The sequence below is a fragment of the Marmota marmota genome, unplaced genomic scaffold (assembly GCF_001458135.2).
Source record: "Marmota marmota marmota unplaced genomic scaffold, marMar, whole genome shotgun sequence".
Taxonomy (NCBI): Eukaryota; Metazoa; Chordata; class Mammalia; order Rodentia; family Sciuridae; genus Marmota; species Marmota marmota.
Window position 1 is genome coordinate 7,417,173 of NW_026000075.1, and position 26,490 is coordinate 7,443,662.

Consider the following 26,490-nt stretch of genomic DNA (forward strand, 5'->3'; position numbering starts at 1 on the left):
CAATAAATGTTAGTGAGGATGTGGAAGGAAAGGCACACTCATACATTGTTGGTGGGACTGCAAATTGGTGCAACCATTCTGGACATTCTGGAAAGCAGTATGGAGATTCCTTAGAAAACTTGGAATGAAACCACCATTTGACCTGGTTTTCCCATTCCTTAGAATATACCCAAAGGACTTAACTATAATATACTATAGTGATGTTGCCACATCAATGTTCACTGCAGCTCAATTCATAGTAGCTAAACTATGGAACCTTCCCAGGTGCCCATCCACAGATGAATGAAAAAAGAAAATATGGTATATATACACAATGAAATATTACCCATCCATAAAGAAGAATGAAATTTTGGCATTTGCCAGTAAACTGATGGAAATGGAGACTCTTGTGCTAAGTGAAAGAGCCAATTGCCGCCTCCCCCCCCCAAAAAAAAAGACCAAATGTTCTCTCTGATATGTGACTTTAACATACAATAAGGGAAGGGGGACTAGAAGTTGATTAGATTAGATATAGGGGAAGGGAGGTGGAATGGGATTAGGAAAGACTGTAGAATAAATTAGACATAACTTTCCTATGTTCATGTATGAATATATATATATAACCAGAGTAACTCCACATTATGTACAACCACAACAATGAGAAGTTATACTCCAGTATAACATGTCTTAATACACTCTAATGTCATGTATATCTAAAAGAAACAAATAAATTGTTTTCACAAATAAAACAAAAGTAATTTATGGTTTGAAAATATGTATTCATTTCTTAAATATTTGTGGGTTCAAAAATATTAACATTTATTTATTTTTGTTTTCAAGTGGAGTTTTTGTATGTACTAAAACAAATTACCTAACCTTAAATGAGTTATTTTTGTTTGTAAAAATATTGGATAAAACAAATGAAGCAAAACAGCATATTCAATACATTAACAAAAGTATCAGAAGAATGAAATGTATAAAAACCTCAGTTCTTGGCCTGCAATTTCAACTCAGTGTGTAAGTCATTAATTGATTATTGCCACTTTCCGAAGACAATCTAATTTATCAATTATCAGTGTTCCAACTTAGAGAAATAAAATATTTTCTGATTATTTTCAAGTTATAATAGAACTTTACAAAAAAGCTCAAAAGAAAGGAGAACAATATAATGAACCATCATTTACCTATTGTCCAACAGTGGTATTCTGCAACTTTTCTTCATTCTTCAGCCAATGTATTTTTCAGTACTTCGTGCATCCTAAGTAAGACCTATAAGCTTTGACACTGGATTCAGATTCATTAAATACTTCTTGATCTTCAAAAGATTTTAGCCTCTCAACTTGGTGATATCGTTTAAATTTGTTGGACTGCCCTCAGGAAATGATTTCTCAATTTCAGTTATTTAATTTTCTTCATTTAAAAATCAAAGTTAGAATATTAAACTGGATAAGAGCGCTCCAAATGTGATTCTCTCATTAGTCCCCCTCTAGAGTATTTTCTCAGTGACTCAGGTAGATGTTTTAGAACTACTGTCGTGTATAACATATGGGTAAAACTTAAAGTCTTATGCTAAGTAAAAGAAGTCACACAAAGGGCTACTATTGGATGATTCGATTGGTTTTTACTGAAGGTCTTAAAAGTAAAACTATAGGGAGAGAATATATATCAGTGGTTGCCAGAAAGCAGGGTTATAGGGAAGAGACAAAAGCTGATAATGATGAGACTGTTGTGTTTAACGGAAATGCTGTATATCTATATTGTGATACTGGTTACGTGACTGCATGAGCTTGTCAAAATTCACCAAGCTGCACACTTAAGAATGGAGAATTTTATTGTGTACAAATAAATTATGCCTCAATACAGCCAATACATCCAACTCAAATAATTATCTATCAAGTGGTAGTCTGATGGACTAAATACAATGGGACTGCCATCTCAACCCAATGGAATAACATAATACTAATGCAGTTAAAAGTAGCATTTGATTTTGGAAAACCACTTCACATTTTTGGTTCAGACCAAACTTGCAATCTATTAAGATATTTTATGTGTTTAGGTTGTTTAAATAAAATTCAGTATTACATATTAAAAGTTTTAAGATTCTGTCTCTTATATTTAAATCTGCCACATGAACTTGGCAATATCTTTTGGCATCTGCATTTCACTGTAGGAAATATCAGGTATTCCATACAACTTTGTGTGATCCCTCATTTGGTCAGCATGCTTTCATTCTAGGGAATTTGTGTTCTGTGTAAAAAAGTCATTGTGAATTTGTTTATTTTAGTTCTATACAAGATTATATGAATCATTTGATCTGTATATGGTAACAGGATCTAAACTGATAAAATCTCTTTTTAAGAAAAGTGTCATATGTTCTGAGTTAATACTTTAAATTAATTTTTGAACAAACATTTTAGATCTTTCTTTTAAGGCCACTAGTGTTAATTACTCTAACACTCATTTCCTTCAGTTCTCTAAACTTTTATCTTTTAAAGGGTGTTTCTGTATTTAAAGAAAAAACTACATAATACTAAACTTTCATACATAAAGATGTCTTAAAATGCCATATATTTTCCATACAATTTAATACATTAAATACGTAATTTTCATCTTTTAAAATTACATAATGTTACTCTTTGTCTAAACTTGTAATGTTCCTATCCTTCTGAATTATTGTAGAAACACATACAACACACTCACACACACAAACACACGAAAGAAATGTTCTTTCAAAATAAATTCCTGTTCATTTTTAGATTTAAGATATGTAAACACATTCAACTATAAAACAAAATGCTCATCTCCCAAACAAATGAGGAGAGGAGAATTTTTCCCTGACAACATTCATTATTAAGATGAATGGAGAATATTGAGATGAGAGTTCTTTAACTTTCACATAGAATGTTTTTTGTTTTGTTTCTTTGTTTCTTTTTCTTTTTCTTTTTTTTTAGTTTAGTTGGGTTTTGTTTTGCTGGGGAGCAAACCAATGGTCTCACATATTATGCAAGTGCTTTATTGCTGAACTACAACCCCAACCTCCATGAACAGATTTATATAACAAAATATTCTAGATTTCCCAGTTATAAGATATGCAAAGATTCTTTAAATTATATCATAGTCTCAGAAATGATATTCTATGGATTTGATATTCTTTAATAGTTTACTATTTTTACTTACCCAAGAATTTCAGTAATTACATATCTTGCAAGATTCTCAAATAGAAAAATTGTAATGCATGAGAAGGAGAAGTCATATTTAAACCAACCTTACTTATTTTCTAGATACTTGAGCTTTTCCTCCTGATCATGTATCTATTCAGAAATAACTTCTCAGGGGAGAGATGTGCAGCTGATTCTTTCTCTAGTGTTTTCCATGTTGGTAAAGGAGAGCAAATTCAAACCAGTACACAGAATAGAAGAAATTAACTTACAGAACTGTATATAATTTAGGGCATGCACATAGGGATTTGGCTGATCTTAAATGTACACATTCACCCATTTCATCTTTCATAATGTCTTCTTTATTGTACTGCATATGGAAATGTCAATGAAAACTATCAAACTAAAAAATATTTTATGAAAGTCATAAAATGTTAGTTTGCATTACATTTCAATCAAGAATTATGGTTAATTCAACATGCTGTTCGTTATTTCTCTAATTCAGTTCCTGTGAGATAGTCACTGGAAACCCTGTGGGAATCTGAAAGGTCATTTTCAATGTCACCAATAGACATTAGGGCTGGGAGGAAACTGACCCCAGTGGCAGGGTATTTTAAAATAACTAAATATTTTAAAACATTGTTTCAGGTTTTAATACTGAAAAATAACACCTATCATTTTATCTGTATTGAATATCATAAAAAGAATCCAGAAATAAAAGTGTGAACTCTACTAAAAAACAAAACAAAAAAAGTCCTGATAAATTTGAAATAGGTGAGAAGAATGAAGAAATAAATGAAGAAATAAATAACTCTAGTGAAATATCACAAACTACATGGTTTTTAAGTTTGCTGAAAAATACACGCATTCATTTGCCATCAGTGTTTTTGCAAATGATATTTTCTAAATATATTAAACTTATTTACCACCATATTCTTGCTTCCAGTGTGCTCTACAACATAGCTGAGAAGATAGGACAGATCCCCACTTTACTCAAAACATAAATCAAAGGGAACAAATCAAAAGTAATCAAGTTTACCAAAAGATGTTATGACTGCACAATTGGCAACTTGAGTGCTGAATTTAATGTGGCAAAAATAAATTCACATTTTTAGATACCTTCTCCATAATAGTATAACTTCCTAGAACTAAAATCATAAAAGAGTAGGAGATGAAGAACTCTGGACTACAAAAAATTATTTTAAAGCATACTGGTTAAGAGAAAGGAGGGAGGGAAGGAAAAAAGCAAGGAAGGAAGGGACCTAAAAATTAAAAGAACACACCAGCAGGTCATTTCTTGAAATACCTTGTAGATCACTTTATGACAACTTGAAAGGAATTTTAAAACTCATGAAATGCCAATTATACAGAATAAGGTAATTTAGCACACACTCTTTTTTAAAAGAGTGGTTCATCTTACCTCTACTACCAGCTGCTGAAGGGATGGTGATGCTACAGGATGCAGACTTGAGTTCCCCCTTATGGGACTGTGGAGGCTAATATAAGCCACAACATTTTTTTGCAGAACCTTTTTGAAATCCTGAAATTTTAAAAAAAAAAATCTATCTTTAACATAAATAAAAATAATTACTTTATTATTTAGCTGTTAAATGATAAAGGGTTTTTCATTAAAATCATTATGTTGCAGCAGTACATTTTTAAAAGCACTTAATAAAATAAGTCAACGTTGGAAGAAGATTTTAAATAAGGGTGATAAGGAGTTAGATACAAAATATGATTAAATATTTTAAAACATGTTCTGATAAAAGTCAAGTTTTAAAAGAAAACGTCTTTAAAAACATAGCATTGCATGGGATTCAACTACAGAATACAGGATGGATATTTGCTTCAATGAGAGCACTTAATTTTATAGTCAGTGAGTTAGACAAGGATGAAACTACTTCCATGATTAATAAAATGAGTCCTTTCCTTTGGAGCTTTGAGCTACTCTTACACACAATACCTGTTATTCTTAGAAAAATGGGGCATTATACAATTGTGACCCTGCAGATAAATTTTATTAAAAAAACAATGCATTTCATGCACATTAATGACATAAAATGATTCACTTGTTAAGTTTTCCACATGTCTGCTTACCCCAACCCTACAAAATTGAAAACAACTGACTATATTAATAATGTACTACTAAGGGGAGCTTGTGTTATTTTTCTGCTTTACTTACACAAATATTTAATGAGTAATTCTTATGTAGAAGTTCCATTGAACATCTTAAAAACTATATTAAGTCATGCCTTGGGAAAGTATCTTTCCTCTTTCTGAGGAGAAAGATTATAAGGACTTCTATCCTTAGCAAATCTTATCTCTATTTTATGTTGAAAATTCAGCTATTACTCTGTAGGAGAGGTAAAGAGACAATTATTTAAAATTTTAAAATGTCTTAACTGAACACAAATCATTTATTTTAACCTTGAATAATTTACCTCTAAGCTGGCTCAAATAATATCTATCATTACTTAAAACCTATGAAAAAAATTGCTTTTATTTGCACACTATGACATACACACATTCTGTACATGCTGATTCATATAATCCTTATGAGAACCCCTCAAGATAAGCATTAGTGAATGTATTTGAGGATTCCAGACTTAGAGAATGTCACATGTTTTATAGAAGAAAGAATTTGAACTCTGACTTTTGTACTCTAAAATTAGTAGTATTTCCACAATATCCAGTGAAAATTAAAGATTCTTCACAGAAGAAATGGTATTTTTAATAAAAACATTCAAGGATGTGTTATACTTTTCTTTAATGACCAAGTTCAGTATTAAGTCCATTCTCTAAAATTCTGTCACTACAAATCCCATTTTTAAGTTTATTGGCCAATATCACCTAATCCTCTTAACTACCACTGTGGATTTCCAGGGATTTCTACCCAAGCAAAATTAAATAGCACAACATGGCATGTCAACAAAACCTTTCTTCACTCTCCTTTAACAGAGAATATACTTAGAACACAAGTTGGTTTTAATTTAAAAGAAAAATGTTTCATTCTCACATGGAGTAGATCTATGTCAGGTCAACCAATAGTATTCTAAATTTCTCTTCAGTTGCTGGTTAGCAAACACCTTTATGGATTGCACTGAAATAATCTCTGAGTATACAGAAAGTTATAAAAATATATTTTATCAGCCAATAATTAAACTTGCACATTTCCACCCTTTTTCACATGCCTTTGTCTTTCTAGTCATGCAAAAATTCAGAAGGTGAATAAATGTATAACCGGTTGTCAAATATATACATAATACAGACACAAACACATACTAAAAACCAATGTATGGAACATTGGTCCCATAAAACATATTAGGACCGGCTGGGCGCAGTGGTGTGTGCCTATAATCCCAGTAGCTCCAGAGGCAGAAGCAGGAGGATATCCATTTCAAAGCCAGCCTCAGAAATTTATCGAGGAGATAAGCAACTCAGTGAAATCCTGTCTCTAATAAAAATACAAAATAGGGCTAGGGATATGGATCAGTGGTCAAGTGCCCCTGAGTTCAATTCCTGGTACCCACTGCCCCCCGCAAAAAAAAAAAAAGAATTAGAACCAATTGTCCTAGTGTGTGTGTGTGTGTGTGTGTGTGTGTGTGTGTGTATTTTCTAATCTTCTGACTAGAAAGAAACTTTTCTAAGAATTTTTTTCCTTCTATGGATTCACACATTATAGTATTTGTATATTTGACATCTGATAGAGAAAATATAAAATTACCAAAAAGCACAATAGTTTAATTGAAACTTAAAAATAAATTTAGATTTTATTAAACACAAAAATATCTACTCCACTTGAAAATTTAATTCCTCACATACATGCAAGTCTATATTGTCTCAGTCCACAGGCTATGACGCTTGAGGCTCAATTAAACTCAAGGACTTTCTGCAATGTAATTTCCTATGAATTTGAGTTTAGGATATTTAAGTTAGGAAATAATAATGTCAGACAAGAGTACTTTGTGAACATAGTTTAGAAATATATATATGCATATATAATTTAGGATTAATATGAATTGTGAAAGTTAATCTAGAAGATTGTACATATAGTTAAATAAAGAAGCATATTTGGAGTTTGAAAAGAATCTTTAAGATATTTTCTTAATATTTATAAGAAAAATGAAACACTGTTTCATTGTTTCCGAATTATTTAAAATAGTCAAAATCACAAACATATTCCCTAAATTGTTTTTGTACTTGTTCACTAATCTTAAAAGTAAGTAATTTGGAATAAGAATTTGAGAGGTTGGTTCAGCTTTAAATTTTCCATCTTACATACAAATTTGTCAATTTAAAAGTTTCTTAAAGCAATAGAATTTCTTCATTTGGAGTAATTCTTTTGAATATGGAACATTCAAACCACTAATTTGCATATAGAAAAGCATTTCAATTTGCAATTTGTAAATCTTGCTGAACTCTGCACTGTAAAAATGTTCTCATCCTCACAATTTCCTTCCCTTCAAATTAAAAAAAAAAATTGCTATTTTCTTTTCTACACTTTAGATATTTGCTTTGATAGTCAATAGACATTTTATATTTTTGAGTGCTTAAATAAAAAATATAACAAGAGAATTTCACATTACATTAAATTTTTTCCTTTTCTCATTAGGTAGATTTTTTCCTGAGATAGTGAACAAACTAAGCTATAAAATGGTGTTCTAGTTAAAACTAACCATTTTGGGGTCTGTATATTTCCATGAAATCTCCCTTTTTCATAATTAAAGTAAATAAAACATGTAGGAGATTCACAATGTTTGCATTGTTGTTAAAAGGCATCACCCCATAATGGGTTGTCATATTTCATTTAAAATATAGTGCATCTATGCTGTGTAGACATATCAGAAACATTTGAAACATAAACATTCTGATTGTATTCTGTCTGTGCCCCATTTCATGATTTATTTCATTAAGACACAGGCTTCCTATGGTATTTAAACAAATAGATAAGCAAGTGGGTAGGAAAGAAGTAGAAGAAGGATGAAGGATTGGAGAGAAGAAAGAGAGGGAAGAGGGTAACCACTATTTGAATTCAGTCTCAATATTGTATAGATAACATGTAATGATAAGTTAATCAACTACATAGTAGATTATAGATTATTTCCTAATAGTAGATAATTCCTGGACAGTGTTTTTGGTTTGGGATTTTAGTGTAATGGTATGTATCAACTGATCCTTTTCTTTTCTAGTGCCTGTACAAGTTATCTTATAAGGAGAAGTACAATAATTAAATAATCACTATTATGAGTAATAACAGAGTTTGTAGTTCTAGTAGCAACAGGAAGATTAGATGCATATCATACATGATTTACTCTACGTGGGTCTACCTCTAATTCTTGCAAGTGATCTCAGCAAATCATCAGTTATGATCCCTAGTTCAGAAGCGCAATATCATCTTTGGCTACAAAAATTGTACATTGTCTACCAAAAGAAGAAAATATTATTATTATTAATGTTTTACCTCTCCCCATTCGTATGAGCCAATATTGCCCCAGGTTGTTCCTCCCCATGAGCAGAATACAATAGTGCGGTCAGGTCTCCATCCTTTCTTAACCCTTAACATCAATGCTCGGATAAATGCTGTGATGATTGCAGTACTACTAGCCCATTCTTGTCCATTATAACTGTATCCAGAGTAATGGTGACTGCCAACTATAATATATCGGTCTGGAAACAGAAGGAAATGAGCCATTAAAACAGAATATAAACTTTAACAATAAATTTAATGACATTTACATAATCCTCTTGCATAAGTAAGCAACAATTAAACAAAATTGTTCTAATAATTGAGACTACTTTAACACTTTTCACCCACTGTTTTGATTCACACATCTGTGTATATCAAAGCAGAGGCAGCTGTTAAACCCAATTATGAATCTGAAGCTTAGATCCATATAACTGTCCTTTGCAACATGAATATTAATTAATGAAGTATACAAATATGCCACAATGAAATCTTTATCTAACATTTTTCCAGAATCCTAGTGGGAAGTGTCCTGTAAACAATGTGTGCATGCTCAGTAAATATTAAAGAACTGTTAATACATCTGAGGAAGCAGTTAGTCAGTAGCTGTAAATATTAAAAATGTGGTAGTCATGTATGGACTTTGTAATAAATGAAGTGTTTAGGCAATTAATTACAGCTTATAGTTTTAGATAGACCTTCAGATAATGGTCTTCTCCATTTTCTGAAGAAAACAAATGAAATTCACCAATGTCCATTTTATATGATTATTGAGATTCCTTAGACATACTATCACAAATGTTTCCATGACAGATAAATGTTGCCCTGTTCAAAGCACATTGACAACTATTGTCACCTATCTTATTGTACTACAGTAGGCTAAAAAAATGTTATTGAATGTTATTGATAAAAATAACATAACTCAATTTATTTGATCAAGTAATCTTTTACATCTATGTTAAAAGTTTTTAAATTATCATTTCATTATGACATCTTTCATATCTTAGTAATAAAGTATGTAGACTCTTCCTGAGTTGAGATCCAGGGTTTGCAACTCACTAATTGTATGATGTTAGAAAGTTTACTTAAACTTTCTATGCCTTAGTTTCTTCAACTCTAATATGGAATACAAGTAATACATCCATGATTCAGTTATATTGAGTTTTAAGTGAGTTACTCTATAAGGCACTTTGAACAGTGCCTGACACAAAGTAGGTCCTACACCTGTGTGGAATAAATGTATCAGGTATTGACTTCATGACCACAAAAAAAAAAATGCTGTAACAAAATGTCATCTCATGAAACTTTTCTGATTTTCCACACTGATTTTGGAACAAGCAATGGGCTTGATCTGTCACCATTTTATTAATACTTAATTACTGGTATTCATAGGGGGCCTGCAAATATTGAAAAGCTGAAAATTTATGGATTCATCTCCCAAATATGAAAGAAAATTCTGCATTAGCTGTCTAGATTCCAAATCAAACATATCAAAAACTTAATATTAATTTATAATTATTTGTAATTTTCAATCACTAAGAAAATCATGTGAATCAGTAACCAATATTTTTGGGTAGAATTAAAACTAAACAAAAAAATAGTTTTGTTTAATATACACTGAAGAATCCTAATGGAAAAAAATTTCAAATAATTTTTGGTAGATTGAATTTTCTTTATCCTGAAGTTAGTATAATTTTGTTCAACTGGGTTTTCCAACAACAAATTGCAAATACAGCAATGATAATGAATATTCTAGTGCTTCCCTTAGAGTTTCTTATGATGGAAATTTGTTGAAATGGTTGAAATAAAGTAGCAACAATTTTCAAATTCATTTTTATCTTGTGTTTAAAGATATCATCACCAGAGCTACAATATTGCTAATACAAGGAAATCAGAGAGAATACATACATTTTTATGAACTTTTTCAGAGTTGACTGGCAAGAAACTGGGAGAATATAAAACTTGATCTCAAAATTCTCTGGGTTAGCAATTAGGTTAATTTGATTAATGCTATGGAGAAGGATAATTCTCCACGGAAAACTCAGTAAATGTCCTTAACCACATTATTATAGTTTGGATATGAGTTGTCTCCCTCAAAATCTCCTGTTAAGTGGGAATGTTAAAACATGAAATGATTGGACTGTGCGAGCTCTACTCTAGTCTATACTAGTTTGAATGGACTGACCGGGTGGTACCTGTAGGCAGGTGGACTTTCCTGGAGGAAGTAGGTCACTGGAGGCATGCCCTGGAAGAGCTACTTTTCCCTACAGCCCCTTCACCCAAGTGTGATCTGTCTCTGTGGCTGTCCTTGTATCTGTCTCTATCTCTCACTCTCTCTGCTTCCTGACCCTCGCATAAGCTGAAAGGGTTTCCTCTACTTAGCCTTTCCCCTCACCTAGAACCCAAAACAATGTATGGAGCCAGCTGTCTATGGACTGAGACCTCTGAAATTGTGCTCCAAATAAACTTCCTCCTCTAAGTTGTTCTTGTGAGGTACTTTGGTAACAGCAATGAAAAGACTAACTAAAACACCCATCAAGAGAAGTGGCCCAAGTTTAACAACACACTGTTGTACTCTATACTGTATAACAGGCTAATTAAGACAGTAATATGTGATTCAGCTTTATGATATATTTGATAGTGTTGATATTATTCTCTCTATATACATATCATTAGTTTTACTTTTGTAAGTCTATGTAATGTCATCTGAAGCACCCATCAGCAGCCCATAACAAGACAGAAAATGATTTAAAATTTAGCCAGGTGGTAATTTACATAAATACCCTCAAAACCTAAAACTGTGTAAACACTAGGAAGAAATGTCAGCAGAGCAAGGATCAGGGGTGAACATCAATTAACAATGAAAGATTACATTTGAAGATAAAAGCTTTTATTTGTAAAAAAAAGCATCATTAAAAACTAAAATGTTTTTAATGTTTTTTCTTGATAAAAATAAAAATTTAAATGTCGTTATATAGTGAGGAAAAGATAAAACAGAGAAGAAAACATTGGCTTTCGCGTCACATGTCAGTTTAACAAATCTAAACTCATTCTTGTTTCACTCCCCTCCCCTGGTACACACAAACTCCCTACTGAGGTTTACTTTAGAAGATATATAATAGGAAAGAGAATAAAGAGAGACTTCTTAGTTTGATAATGATTCGCAGTGTAATATAAGTTTAAGATATTTGACTATGTTATTAAATTACTATAGAATATTTCCTGTTAAATTTCATATCAATTTTTGATTTTAAATATTTAATTCTACTTACCTGGAGAGGCCATGCCCTTTAAATATCCAATAACATTAGTGACTGTCTTGAATTTTGTGACTGTCTGAATTTGCATGCTGACAATTCTTATTTCTGAAAAAAAAGTTTAAAAAGATGTTTTTTGTCTATATTATTCTGATATTTTTCTTAAAAGATTAACATTTATTTATCTAAAACTATCAGGAAAAGAATTAGAAATACTTGAAATTTTCAGATAAGCAAAATTATACTTTTTTGCCCAATATTTATTGACTACCTTAGTGGAAAGTCTATTTTAAGTGCTTGTTATACAATGATGACTAAGATAACAATTGCTGGCCTGGTAGAACCTCAGAGCCATAAATAGGCAACTCTAACCTCACATTCAGGGTTATAAGGTGGTTCAACATGAAAGCACACAGGAGAAAAACTCACACTGCCCAAAAAGAGAAAGAGAAAAAATAGATAAATAAATATATTTCCAGAGAAATAATGAATATTTCCCTATCTTAAACACACACACACACACACACACACACACACACGGAAGGAAGCACTTTTAAAACTCTAAAGTATTATACAAATTAAAAGGATAAAGATACTTACAGCTATATATATTTTCATATATTGGGTTCTTTATTTCCACCTATGTTCATAGGTCCCTCATCTCTACTATAAATCCTAATTATGCACCTTGAGTTCTTCTATTTATACTTATTATTGAAAACTTTGTAAATAAGCTGAAGACATTAGTCAGGATGGACGAGGTCACAGGCCTGACATGGTCTTTGAAGGCCTTTGGTCCTGATGTGTTAATCTTATATGTGGTTGGTCCTGGGCAATCTGGATAGGGTGGGGTTCTGGTGAGGTGTAAGAACAGCTCAATGAGGTCAGGGGGCCAGGCAGAGGGTAGCAATTAGAAAAGAGTTCATGCTAAGCAGCCACCCTTTAATAGCAAGCCCTCTATTGTCACTTCTTACTGCTCAATGAAAATTATAATAAATATGTTGCTTCTTCCTTAAATGGTACAAATTAAATTTAAATTAATAGTTTAACTGGAAAACCAGTACCACTGAATCTGTTAAAATTATAACTGCAGAGTAAAGAGGTTCTGTGAGAAAGCCTGCCTGTCTCACCTGTGGGACAATGTGCTTTTAATTTAGATCATGTGCATTTTTGTTAGTTTGTTTTCCAATCAATAGAACTTGTTTTTCAGAGCAATTTCAGGTTTGCAGAAAATACAAACCATTCAAATAGCTCCCTCTCTCCTGTGCTTCATATAAGTAGCATTTTGCATTAGTGTGGAATATTTGTTAAGTTGAAGGTCCTGCATTATTTTTTTAAACTGAAGTCCATAATTTTTATTAGGGTTCATTCTTTGTGCTGTGCATCCTATGGGTTTTGACAAATGTATAATGACATATATCCACCACAGTTGCATCATACAGAATAGTTAACTGCTCTAAAAATCCCCTGTGTTCCACCTATTCATCTTTCGTTTCTCTTTGGCAACCACTCATCTTTTTACTTTCTCTATAGTTTTCCTTTTCCAGAAAGTCATATAGTTGGAAAATTATCATTTGTTTAATTTCCTATTCTAGATTTGTTCCAAATCATCCAGATAAGTGAACTTTCTTTTTCCTCCAAGCCCTTAGGATTTAGATATTACTGAAGAATATTTCCTGGTTTTCTAGCACCCAGTATTAACTGTTCTTTCCTGATTCATCATTGAGTAAAACTCTCGATATATACAATATACTGCTTGGAATATTACCTTACATTGATAAAGGGCCTTACAATTTACATTATTCAGTTAAACACACACACACACACACACACACACAAATTCTCACTGAATATCAGTTATCCTTGAACCATGAATTATATGAGTCATTATATTTATTTACTGAATAAAACACATCGTGAAAGAATTGGGGCTTGAATCCAGGTCTTCATATAGTTAACATTTTTATATGAACAACAAAGTGTTCTTTAAGACTCCATTTTAACTTTTTTGTTTTGAAATATTTATCAGGCAGCCAAAAGAAAAAGAACTAAGACAATGTATGATAATGATCCACATCTAGATTTAACATGTTTATATTTTTCATTGATGCTCTTCTCTAATAGTCAAATTAATACAATTTTACTAATTTCATTTTTACCCTGAAGTTAAAATTAATAATTTTCAGATAAGTACTTTAGTATATTGATAGGTAGGCAGAAATAAATAAATACAGGCAAAGATACAAACATATCCTACTACTTTTCAGGTTTTGGAATTTTACATAAATTATACCTTATTTTTCACTTAGTATTACATTTTTCCCAATTTTTCATGAAAGTAGATAGAGATCTATATTAATTATTTATTTTAATTGTAAATGGATACAATAACTTTATTTTATTTATTTATTTTTATTTTTATGTGGTGCTGAGGATCAAACCCAGTACCTCATAATGTGAGATGAGTGCTCTACTATTGAGCCACAACCTTAGCCCCTCTGTATTATTTACTTTAGCTATTCAGTAATATTTGGATTTTGGATCAAGGCCAAATTATTTTCCAGGTCAATTACTGAGGATTAACAAAGTTGATTCCTCTTTTTTTGGCATAATGGTATAGCAAAGAACATTTTAAATGTTTTGATGCACATGTGTTATGCTAATACAAGTGGAATTCCTAGCTTTTAATATATGCATATTCATCATTCAATTTCTTGTCTCTATACTTGACTGTTTTCCGTTGTACTGTTTATCATTGATGGTTTTTTTAGAGGTTCTTTCTTAGGATATTATTTCCTTATTGATTATGTGTATTAAAATATCTATTATATTTACAAATTAATATAGTCAAATTTATCAATATTTTTACCAAGAATATGTCGATAGGATTGTTCGTCTTGGCTTATAAATCATGTTCTTATCCTGTGACAAGAAAATGTTCTTCAGGTGTTTCAAAACTTCTAGAGTGAGTTTTCAAATTTATGCCTTTCATGCAGCATGTCCTGAAGCAGGCATTCAATTTTGTCTCTGGCTATGAATAGGCAACTCTTCTCACATAATTTATTGAATAATTAATTTTATTCTCCTTGAAGCTGTTGTCATATATAATAAGTTTTAATTTATATATGGATCTATTTTTAGCCTTATTATTGCACTTCATTTAAACCTGTGACATCTTATTTAAATTATGTAGGTTTATTATATCTAAAATGGTCGATCTTCTATCATGAGCATCATTAGCATCAATATGACCATCATCCAATTACATTATGATTCGATTTGGGAGATATTTATAAACTATTACTTTCATATGAACTTTAACATTAGCTTTTTGAATATCATGAAAAAAACATTTCAAGATGTCATTGAGATTGCATGACATTAATAGATCCATCTGCAGAAATAATATTGAGCAGCATGTGAATAAGAGATGCATCTCAATTTATTTCAGTTTACTTCATTATATTTTTCTGCAAAACACGTTTTGCACAACTATTATTAAAATTAAATTTATTTTTATGGTTTCTCAGCTATTTAAAAAATATTTATAACTACTTACATTCCATATAAGAATGCTATTTAATTTTTTATTTTCATCTTCGAATGAGCTTTTTGTTAAACTTCTGTATGTTCTAACAGTTAACCTGTAGGGTTCTTATGAACATATTCAGTGAGGACAGCTCCTCACATGGATGGGATTTTTTTTTCTTTTAAATCTGCATAGCTTTTGCTTCTTGCTCTTAATTGATTGTTTTATCTAGAACTTTCAGTTCAGTGTGGAATGGAGGCCAAGATAGCAAAATTGCTTTGTCTTTGTCTTTTATTCTTTAAAATAATGTTCCTCAGATTTTATCTTGGGGGAAAAAACCAGTTTGCTATAATTTCCTGGGAATTTCCTTTTATCAAATGAAGATCACTTCTATTCTTACTTTTCTAAGAGGTTTTACCATAAATAGCTATTGAATCATCTATTGAGATAACTGTAAACTTTTTGCTTTGCAGTGTTTAAAAATGCGGACATTTACAGAATCAGTTCTACCTGGTCATATGTTTTCTGAATCTGATGATGAATGATTTTCGAATATTTGCATATGTGTGTGTGTGTGTGTGTGTGTGTGTGTGTGTGTATGAGAGAGAGAGGGGGCGGGGAGGGAGAGATCAGTTGATAATTTTACTTCTCATTTGTTCTAGCTTCCTTTGGATATCTGGCTTATACTGTGTCAAATGTTTTAGGGATCTTTTCTTCCTTTCTCAGATTCTGTAAGGATTTGTGTAGCATGGGCACTACCTGTTTTGTAAAGGAGTCCAAATATATTTTTTTTCCTGTACATTTCCTTAAATATGATGTCTATATCTATACCTATTATTTCTATTTTATTATAGAAATAATAGCTATAGACATCACTTAGCTTTTTTTACATAGCTTCTTAATTAAATGTTTGTCTCATTGCTTTTCAATTTTTTTTTCCAATCTTTTTACTAGCCAGCATTGTGTTCTTGGGATCAAAATGCCTGATGAGAACAACTGAGAGGAGGAAAGGTTTATCTGGACTCATTGTTTCAGAGGTTCAGTCCATGGTCAGCAACTCCATTGCTGTTGGTCCAAGATAAGGCAAAACATCCTGGCAGAAGGGCATGGTAAAGGAAAGCTGTTCAGCTCATGGGAGCCCAGGAGCAAAGAAAGAGAAGTTGAGGCACTAGGGACAAAATATATAAACCCCCAAATTGTGCTCCCAATGACCTGCTTTCTTCAATCACACTCTATCTATAGTTACCACCTAGTACAGCAGTCCTTCAAATTGTTAATCTACCAAATTGGTTAATCCACTGCTGAGGTTATGGCTCTTATAATTTAATCATTTCATTTGTGAACATTCCTCTATTTTCTCACAATGAGTTTTCTGGGACACCTCATATTCTATCTGTAACAATATGTACCTACAAGGCTACAGATTTTCTAAGTAGTTGTAGTACATTGATGTTTATACATATTATGGTTTTATAAATTCCTGATTTTATACATTTCTATTGTAATTCCTTTCAAATATATGTATGTGAGTTTAAAAAAAAATTTAAATAGCCACAAGACAGAGTGAGCTACTGTTTTGATATCTATATCTAATTTACTTTAGGTCTACATAGGAAATAAGGTCTGTATGCCATTGATACTTTGGTATTAGGTGAGATTTGTTTTGTGATCATAAGGGTTATTGCAATTGATAGGAGAATATGCATTTTTATAAACATGGAGTCAACATAAAGCTGTGTATTACTTATTTAATGGGTGCAACTTTCTACATATATTTCCAGTGGATTAAACTTAAAATTTTTGTGGTTAATAACTTACTAATTGTTCTATATGTAATATATGTTTTCTCTGGTAATTATTGAGACATGTTGAAGTTTCCTATAAGCATATTGATCAATTAATACAATAAAAAATAATCCTAAAAATAGTATAATATTTTATTTGTGGAATTTTAGACTAGTTTGTTACATCTATGCAAGTATTGCGATATTTTTATGATGAATTATTCTCCATATATCTTTTCTATCTTTATTTTTTTTCCTAAAGTCCTCTCCCCCAACCCCATATTAATATAATTTATCCATCTTTCTTTTCGTTAATATTTCTCTTGTGAAGGTTTGCAGCAATGTATTTGTTTTTATCTGGCATTCCAGGGGCATTCATAACTTGGGTATGATATTTATGCTAATTGCTTGGCTTGGAGTTTCTGTAATACAATTGTAATGAGAATTCTGAGACAGTTTTTGAGTTTTTAGGGTAGATATATGTGCATATAAACTTGTCCAGGACTCAGGCACAAGAAAGCTGTCATTTACTTGGGGGTAAATTCTTTCTGATCTTCCTATTCCCACCATGGTTCTGCTAGTTTCCATTTATAGTATCTTCATACAGAGGTTTAGTTGCAAATCTTGGCCCTCAATACTGTGAGCAAAACCTGAGAAAAACAACATAAAGAAGGAAAGAAGGATTTATTTTGGCTCATAGTTTGAGAGGTTTCAATCCATAGTTATTTGATCCCGTGACTGGGGGCTAATGGTGAGGCAGAACCTTATGGTGGGGAAGTGTGTCAGAGCAAATCTGCTCACTTCATGGGTGTTGGGGGAGAGAAAAAGAGGGAGGGAGAGAGAGAAAGAAAGAAAGAAGGAAAGAAAATAAATAAACTCTTCAAAGGCCTGCCTCAGTGAGCTACCTCCTTTAACTAGGCCCCACCACCTTGGCCTCCTGATAGTGCCACTGGCTGGGGACAAACCCTTTTAACATGTGAGCCTTGGGAGACATTCAGCATTTAACCCGTAGCTCATGTCTTTGGCCTACTGGGTGCCATATCCTTGCCTAGGACCTCTCAACACTAGGAAGCACAGAAGCAACTCTTTCTCTCACTTCTCCAATTTTTACTTCTGTCTTCAGTTTTGCTTCTGAATATTTGATTTTATTTAATTTTGTTTTTTTTTCCTTTGGCTGATTTTTAAAACGTATTTAATAGTTTTCTTATACTTCCTTTATGTTTCTAGACGTTTATTTTAGTCTGCCTTCTTTTATATCCCAGAGTTTAAGATTCCAGTATAAAAGAACCAGAGTAAGCTAAGAAAAGAAACATGACCTTTTGTTCTGAGGAGGATGCTCTATTTACATTGGATGCTTCCAACTGACAGAAAGATTTCTTTATGTATCACTGGGCAAAGACTATGTCCAAATAATAGCATATTCATATAGCAAAAAGGGGTCTTTCATTTATTTATATTTATGTATAAGCATCTTAATAGATATTATTTCTATTATTCAACATACTATCCTGAAAATAAGTATGTAAAGAGTCTGTTTCCATTTACAGTATAAGTACCATAATCACACTTTAAATTTTAATAGTGAAATCTTGGATAAACTCATATTATAATCATTCAACTACTGGTGTTGGCATTACTAATTGGAACAATCCATTATTAAGACAATGTTGTTCTTTGTAGCAATAACAATAGCAATTCTGTCATTTGAAATTTATCAGAGGGTCTCTAATTTTAATTGAATATTTGTCCAATTCTGTGTACTTGAGTCTCTTTTTTGGCTACTTGACTCTAGAATGGTACTTCACATCTCTAATATGGGGGCTTTGAATTGTTCGATTCCCATGGAAACTGAAATCTGCTCTAGACTTAAATTTTCAGTGAGGATCTGTAACTTGTCCTTAATGCCAACTATTTACTTAAAAAACTGAGTACAAACTGCTTCTGGATTCTATGCCACCATCACATATACTTTAAAGATAATAGTAATCTCCTGTGTCTCCAAAATATATACATTCACATCACATGTGCATGTATGTTATGAGTGTGAATACCTTGGTGAAAAGATGATTAATATTTATTTCCTATTTTTAATTAGTAAGATTGTCTAAATAGGAAAAAGTTTTGAAGAACATGAATGAGAAAAAAAAAAACACTTTTTTTGGTATTCCTTATCATGGTAAAAATCAATTCATTTCCCACATCTCTCAGCCAAACACTTCCACAAATTACAAATTATAAAATTAGTCAACCAAGTAATCACCTGCAACACAGTGAACATATTTTCCATTTGTCCATCCAGTTCTATTTTGCACTGCTCACCCATCTCTGTTCCAGAAGAATGACCTCTTTGGACCATATCTATCTGAATCCATGAGTCTTTGGTTTCAGGTTGAGTTTGGCCAATGGAATGCAACAACAAGCTATCAGCAGGTGGGTACATGAAAAAATGGAGTATTAATTCTCCATTATCCTCCTTGTGTTGTTGTTTGCTGGCTAAAACTATATTACCTGATGGAAAGCCACAGCTCCTCTCTTAAAGCTCAAAGTCTGGCCACTTCTTATAAACATTCTCTCTTCTCAGTCTTTCAGGTTTATAGATTATAGAAATTAATAGCCCTGATTTGAAGGTAATATCATTGATATCACTTTTCTGTTTCCCTTTTCCTATCCATACCTTGTGCATAAGACACAAACTAAATGCCCCTGAATTGAAAGTTTTTAGAATATCATTGACTTCTTGATGGCAACCTGGTTTCTATGTTAATCAATCTCTGTATAATCCCTGAGTTATTCATTTTTGGGACCAGGAAATAAATGGATGGAGAGGTCAAGATTTTCTTTACTACTAATATGGTGGGCTAGGATGTCAGACTAAGTTTCTTGCTGAAAATAACTTATGATGACAAATAAAATGCAAAAAAAATGTTAACAGCATTTAAGAAATAGCATGACATTAAGAAATTCTTAGGTGGAAATTTAAGTTGTGATGGGAACCCAGACAAACAAAACAATGATGTTGCATTCAACCTGAGGAAATTTACCGATTTGGACAATGTTTTCATCTGAATTGCCTCATGAGATGTAAGGTCAGAAGACAGAGTTCTGGGCACGTTGCAGAGAAGCAGTTCTAGAAATGACCCTTCCTCTATGAAGTAGGAATTCTAAAGGGCTGCACTCCTTTATTTCATCCCAAGAGATTGGGAAGAAAGTTACCTGACAGTGAACACATAAGGAGCAAGGGAATTCAAAAAGTAATTCTAGACTAAAATAACATAGCAGTATTTATAATATCTAAAAGAGTACAGGGAAAAATATAATGACCAAAATCTAAATCTAGAGAGAATCATAAAACAAAAGGATAGTATTTTTGATGCAAAGAGGAAACCTAAAGATGAAAAATGTCAGACTAAGTAGATAGGAATATCATTAAGTATAATGAATAGAATGCTCCAGGTAAAATATGATCAGACTATATTTAAAATGCAAATTATTTATTATTAATGAGACATACATAAAATAAAGATAAAGACATAGAAAGGTTGAAATCAAAAAAGATTCAGCATAAAAGTACACATTAAAAAAAACTAGTGTAGCTGAATAAATGTCATACCAAATGGAATTTAAAGTGTACATTACTAAATATTAAGAATATCACTTCACTTTATAAAGTGGCTTCTTTCTCAAGGAAGATGTGATATATTTGATTCCATGAACACCTACATGATGATTTCAAAATATATAAAGTAAAATTAATAAACTATTCTCACTTGAGAGATTTTAAGACTAATAAAATATAGAATACTTTAACAATCTGATTAAACTTAGTCTAAGGACTTGCGCGACATAGCTAAGTAGAAGAGTGCTTGCTTCACATGCACAAGGCTCTGAGATTTATCACTAGCACCACAAAAAGAGAAGAAAAAAGTAAATAAACCTTAATCTAAATGTGCTTATCGGGGCCCTAAATCTAGCAACTACATATTACATGTTCTTTTTAAATACTCATGGAATCTTGATCCTGTCCATAAAGCAGACTTCAAAAAAATGAAATATAGGAATAAAGAGAAAATAATATATTCTAATAAAAATCCAGTTACTTATCCGTTAGATCAGAAGAATATCATATCATAATGCTAAGAATCATGTAAATGCCAAGAGCCTGGCAGAAAGAGACAGGAGGGGCTGCCTCCAACTTCAGAGGAACCCTGAAGGGCTTTTTATGGAGGAGATGTCATTTGGACTAAAATTTAAGACTTTAAAAGACACTATGCCTTTACAACTTAAAGACATAAATATGTAAGAAATATTTGGATAATTCTGAATAGAATACTCAGTAACAACATTGAATACATGAAGGAGTAGCAGAATATAGAACCAGAAAGGCAGTGAGAAATCTGTGGTAGATACTATGTTAGAAAATGACAGGTCCATTGGGGAAAATAGACCATCAAAATAGAAAAATAGGATTTGAACTAATGGACTTTATCACACATACAAATTCCAAAGTTTACTTTTCTGTAATTGGTGAGAATGACAGGTATTTGAAAAATAAAGGCATAAGAATGTAAGAAGTTATAAAAATTGCTGAGAAACCTAGAAAAATTGGCCAAAACTGGCTAAAATGATTTTATTTGAAGAGGTGCACATTCCAAGTGGCCTTTAGGTCTTTAAGCAAACAAACAAAAAGAAGTGTATGTTCCAGGTTATCTTAGGGTCTTTATGCAAATAAACAAGTTATCTGGATTAAAGCTGAACTGAATCGTTTCTAAAATCAAATTGTTAAAAAAAAAAAACAGAAACCTTTGCAGAGTTGAGAAGTTCTGGGTGAATGACAACTCTGTCCCCCTCAGTCAGCCCAGCCTGCACTCCCCAGGAAACAGAGGACTGACTCTACTTTTCTTGGACTTTGGACAATAGGTTTCCCACCTATGCTCACTCTGTTGAAGATCCTTGATGAATAGTCCTTCAAAGCCAATTCTGAAGCTATTTTTTCTTTTGTCCAAGCACGTCAGACTGTCAGACTGGCAGCCAGGAATGCTGATCTTTAGTTCTAAGGATTACTCTATCAGCTTCCAGCTCAGGCTCCTAGGTTCACTGTGTAATTGCTTGCTTGAAAAGCCATAAAATTGGGTGTCACCATTGCAGAGTTTAGTAACTTATCAACTAGTTCACATTATCGCCACATATATCAGCCTTTCTAGAGTGATCTAGCACATTGATTTTTTTTAGATAAGCAGAAGCTACCATATCTGTATGTATGCTATATAGAAGTTGTCTGCACAAATTAAGATTCCCCATTTTTTTCCAAGTATTTTCTTCTCTATTGATGGATGGAAGTTATTAAAGCCCACTGATATCACTTGGATACATGTTCTTTAAAGGCCCATGGATTTAATGCTTGGTCACCAGCATGTGCTGCTATTGGGGAGATGGTGGAATTTTTAGGAGGTGGGACCTAGTAGAAGAAAGTTAGGACACTGAAGATATGGCACTGAAGAGGTTGTTGGTACCTTGTTTTTACTCTTTTTCCTCTCAGTTTCCTCTTCCACACACACTCTATCATGATGCACTGCCTCATCACATGCCTCAAAACAATGCAGTCAAATGACTGTAGACTGAAACCTCAAAACTATGAGTCAAAATAAACCTTTTCTCCTTTTAAATTGTTGCCTCGGGTATTTTTATTATAGTAAAGAAAGCTGACTACGCAACCAAAACTCTTCTAGAACAAATTTGCATTTTCCTACTTTTTTAAGTCTACTAAATAAATAAATAAATAAATAAATTTTTTCTTCTGTTTTGCTGTGCTCAACAAGGCTAACCACTTACTATATTGGAAATTAGATGAGAGCACATCATAATCAAATCTATACTACTCCCTGTCTACTGAGATATATTATAGATATACAATGATATATGGATTGATAGAAGGGTGGATAGATAGATAGATAGATAGATGGATAGATAGATAGATAATTATATAGAAACAAATACATAATCCCAAGACATTCTCTAACCAGAATAGCATAATTACTCCTGGATTTTATCACATGTACTTTAAACAGATTGATTAGTTTCATATGTAACAAAAATAATGCCAGGTACTAGCAAGTGTTCTAACATTTCTTGTTAATAACTCTTTTAAATGTTAAAATGAATGATTTGCCAATAATTTTTGTATAACCACAATTTGTAATAGTATATATGTTCAATACATGTTTTTAAATCTCTACTCAAAAGTTGCTAATAATCTTTTTCAAATAGCTGGCAACAAATTAAAAAAGATAAATATTTAAAGTACATTTGAAATAGGTAAAGATTAATATGAAATTATCAATTCAATGTTATATTGGTATTTTCACCAAAGAATATATCAAGTAGTGAATAAGAATATTATATATATATATATATATATATATATATATATATATACACACACATACACACACACACATATACATATATACATTTCCATTTGAAGAGATATGCTCCAAATTTACTTCTGTAAAAACTTGCCATCACTGATAAATGGGCATTCTTTATGCAAATAATGAATTAATTAAATATATATAAATACTATTTTTAACTTGATTCATTTATATTTTCCTCCTTAAGTTATATTATCTGTTTTACATTTTTTTCATCTCATTTTTCCTATTATATTCATGGATTTTAGCCATGAGCTCAGATTGATATTTCACATTTTCATGTTCTGATTGAGTTTCAAGAACAAAGATGGACAATATGTTAGATCCAATAAGTGTGAGCTACTAAAAGGAAGATAAGGGGAAAGAAAATGGAGTCAGCATCCAATTATCTAATCAATGAAAATATTTATATTTATTTAGGCAAAAATATTTTTCCTGATTCTTTTTCCATTTCTCCTAAAACTGTTTTGTTCTGTCAGGGCCTTCTATAGGAATGCCCACTGTCTTCTGTGCTGAGCATATTTCATGAATACAAACATTTAATTCTTTAAGTTTTACTGTCTGAATCAGTCTTCCATTGCAAATAACTGAAAAGAAAACATAAATGGACAGTTCAATGGATTTGGCTTCAGAGAAGTCTTTATTTAGGGATCAAATGCTGTGGACAAGAGTCTCTCTCTGCCCTATCCCCTGCCCCTCCCCACTCCTTCCTGTTGACTCCATTTTGGAGTAAAATGCACTCTCATGGTTCCAAGATATACCAAAGGTATATGCTTTCTTGTTCACTTTTAGTATAAAATAAGTCATTGCTCAAAGTTCAAAAATCACATTTTGGTCTTGTTTTGCCAGATTGGATCATGGTTCGATTGTCACAATATCATTAATGTGATAAGCCAATGGGCTTGAGCCAGTCAGGATCTATTCCCAGAGTCTGGAGTTCTACCAAACCTACTCATAACATATCACTTAAAGTGTTAAGAAAAAGGTCAAAAATTCTACTACATTTTTGACTGCAGTTTATAGAATTCTGATTTGATATAGATAGTTAAATAAGTATGATAAATAGTTGATTTGCACATTTATTTTTAATGTACTATAGCCGAACCTGAGTAGTGAAGATTTTCTTACCCTAAAGTTCAGGGATATACGTAGAGAATTTAACAAATGAGAAGTTATACTAATTTATGTGTAATGTGTCAAAATGCATTTTACTGGCATTTATAACTGATTCAAACAAATACAAAAAAGATGTCCAACATTATTTTTTTAATTCATAAACAATAAGCATAGTTCTAGTTGCTTAAAAGTCCATCACCTCAGTGTGTCTTATAGGCGATTATCAGAAAACTTAAACATTAATAATATTGGATATGTGATGAGTGTTATTGTCCAAAACATCAGGGTAAAGGAGGTCATTACACTATATTTAAGATTAGTTTATGTTTAATCTCCTACTCAGACTGCTTAATCAATATTTGGGAAATATAAGCAAAATTCTCTATTTTAAAAAATGAAGCTTCATTATAACATTAAATTTCTTTCTATGATTGAAATATATGTCTGGATTTTTCTAAAAAACAATAATAATTACTATATATCCATAAAAAAGGTTGATGTGGCCTAATTTCATAGAAATCAGGCCTATCTCATTACATTTTTAACACTGGATTTCTAAGCAGGTTTTAGCATATATCTCAACTTTGTTTATCAGCATCGTACATGTTGTTAATTTATTATAGATATATACGGAAACAGTATCATTTTGTTTTGCTAAGACATTATTTGCAAATGAGAAGGAAATTAACATGTTTACTCAATAAGGAAAAGATTTCCTAATTCTCCTAACATTTTATAGCACACAAAATTAGTGGGGCATATATCATTGCGACGACATGCAACTAAATCATTCAGGGTCTCTCCAGGTGAATTTGGATTGACACAAAATAATCACACAAAGATAAAGAAAATACCTTTTTCTCTGGGTCCAGTGACAGTTCTCGATCTTAGGGGTCCACTGGAAAGAGAGCCAGTCACCTGAAATCTTTATTTTTATAGCAGGGGACACAGAGGGAGGTTCAATAGAATGTTCTTTCCAAATAAGGCAAAGGGTCAGGTTTCAGGGGCTTGAGTCTAGCTTAGTGATGTCAGTAGATTGATTAACATCTTCACAAGTCACACCCATCTCAGGTGCTGTGTGGGAACACAGGCAGAGAGGGAGAAAAGTACACACGTGTGTTGCACGGCCCAAAGAGCACTCAACATCAGGCCAGTCCTCCCATATGCTCAGATGTTCATAGTTCACATACACAGCCCATGCCTGGCCCACAACATATCATAATTTTATTTTCACTACAACTTGGAATGACAGAGGGTTTGCTACCTTCTGTAAATGAAAGAAGTACTTCTAGTTGGGAGGTGAGATAGGGCCAGTTACGGTACTAATGCAGGAATTGAATACAGTGACTGGAATGCATTGGGAGTTCAAATCTGTAATGACTTAACTAATGAAGTCAGAGCCTAAATCTAGTTCTTTACAAGTTCAAATTTTTTTTTTATGACTTAACTATTATTGTGTTGTTGCTCACAGATTTTAACAAAGCATGTGATCAGTTTCTGCAGCTCTCAATAGATGACAGACAAAAAAGTCAAAACAAAACATAAACCTTCCTAGAGAACTCCTTTGAGGGCATAGGCTTATTATTGTTGTCATTATTATTATTATTGTCTACTTTGCTCAATTAATAAGGAGTTGAGGAGGTTCTTGGTCCATAGAATGTTGAAAAGTATATGCCTCTAACAGAAAGCCATCCTGAATATATTCAGATTTTTTCAAAAAGCTTCTTCAAAACATTTTTAATGCTTTTGTTATTGAGAGAAAACCAGGTGAGCTA

General features: G+C 32.1%; 1 protein-coding gene across 12 annotated transcripts in view; it reads right to left on the reverse strand.

Annotated features, from left to right (window-relative positions):
- Positions 1 to 26,490, reverse strand: part of Naaladl2 (N-acetylated alpha-linked acidic dipeptidase like 2) — a 1,175,859-nt gene that overhangs the window by 307,977 nt on the left and 841,392 nt on the right. For all 12 annotated transcript variants that reach the window (XM_048814261.1, XM_048814264.1, XM_048814263.1 and 9 more), the window contains 3 exons: positions 11,874 to 11,966; positions 8,599 to 8,804; positions 4,558 to 4,677 (listed from right to left, as the gene is read on the reverse strand). In XM_048814261.1, coding sequence (XP_048670218.1) covers positions 4,558 to 4,677; positions 8,599 to 8,804; positions 11,874 to 11,966 — 419 coding nt within the window. The remainder of the gene's footprint in view (positions 1 to 4,557; positions 4,678 to 8,598; positions 8,805 to 11,873; positions 11,967 to 26,490) is intronic.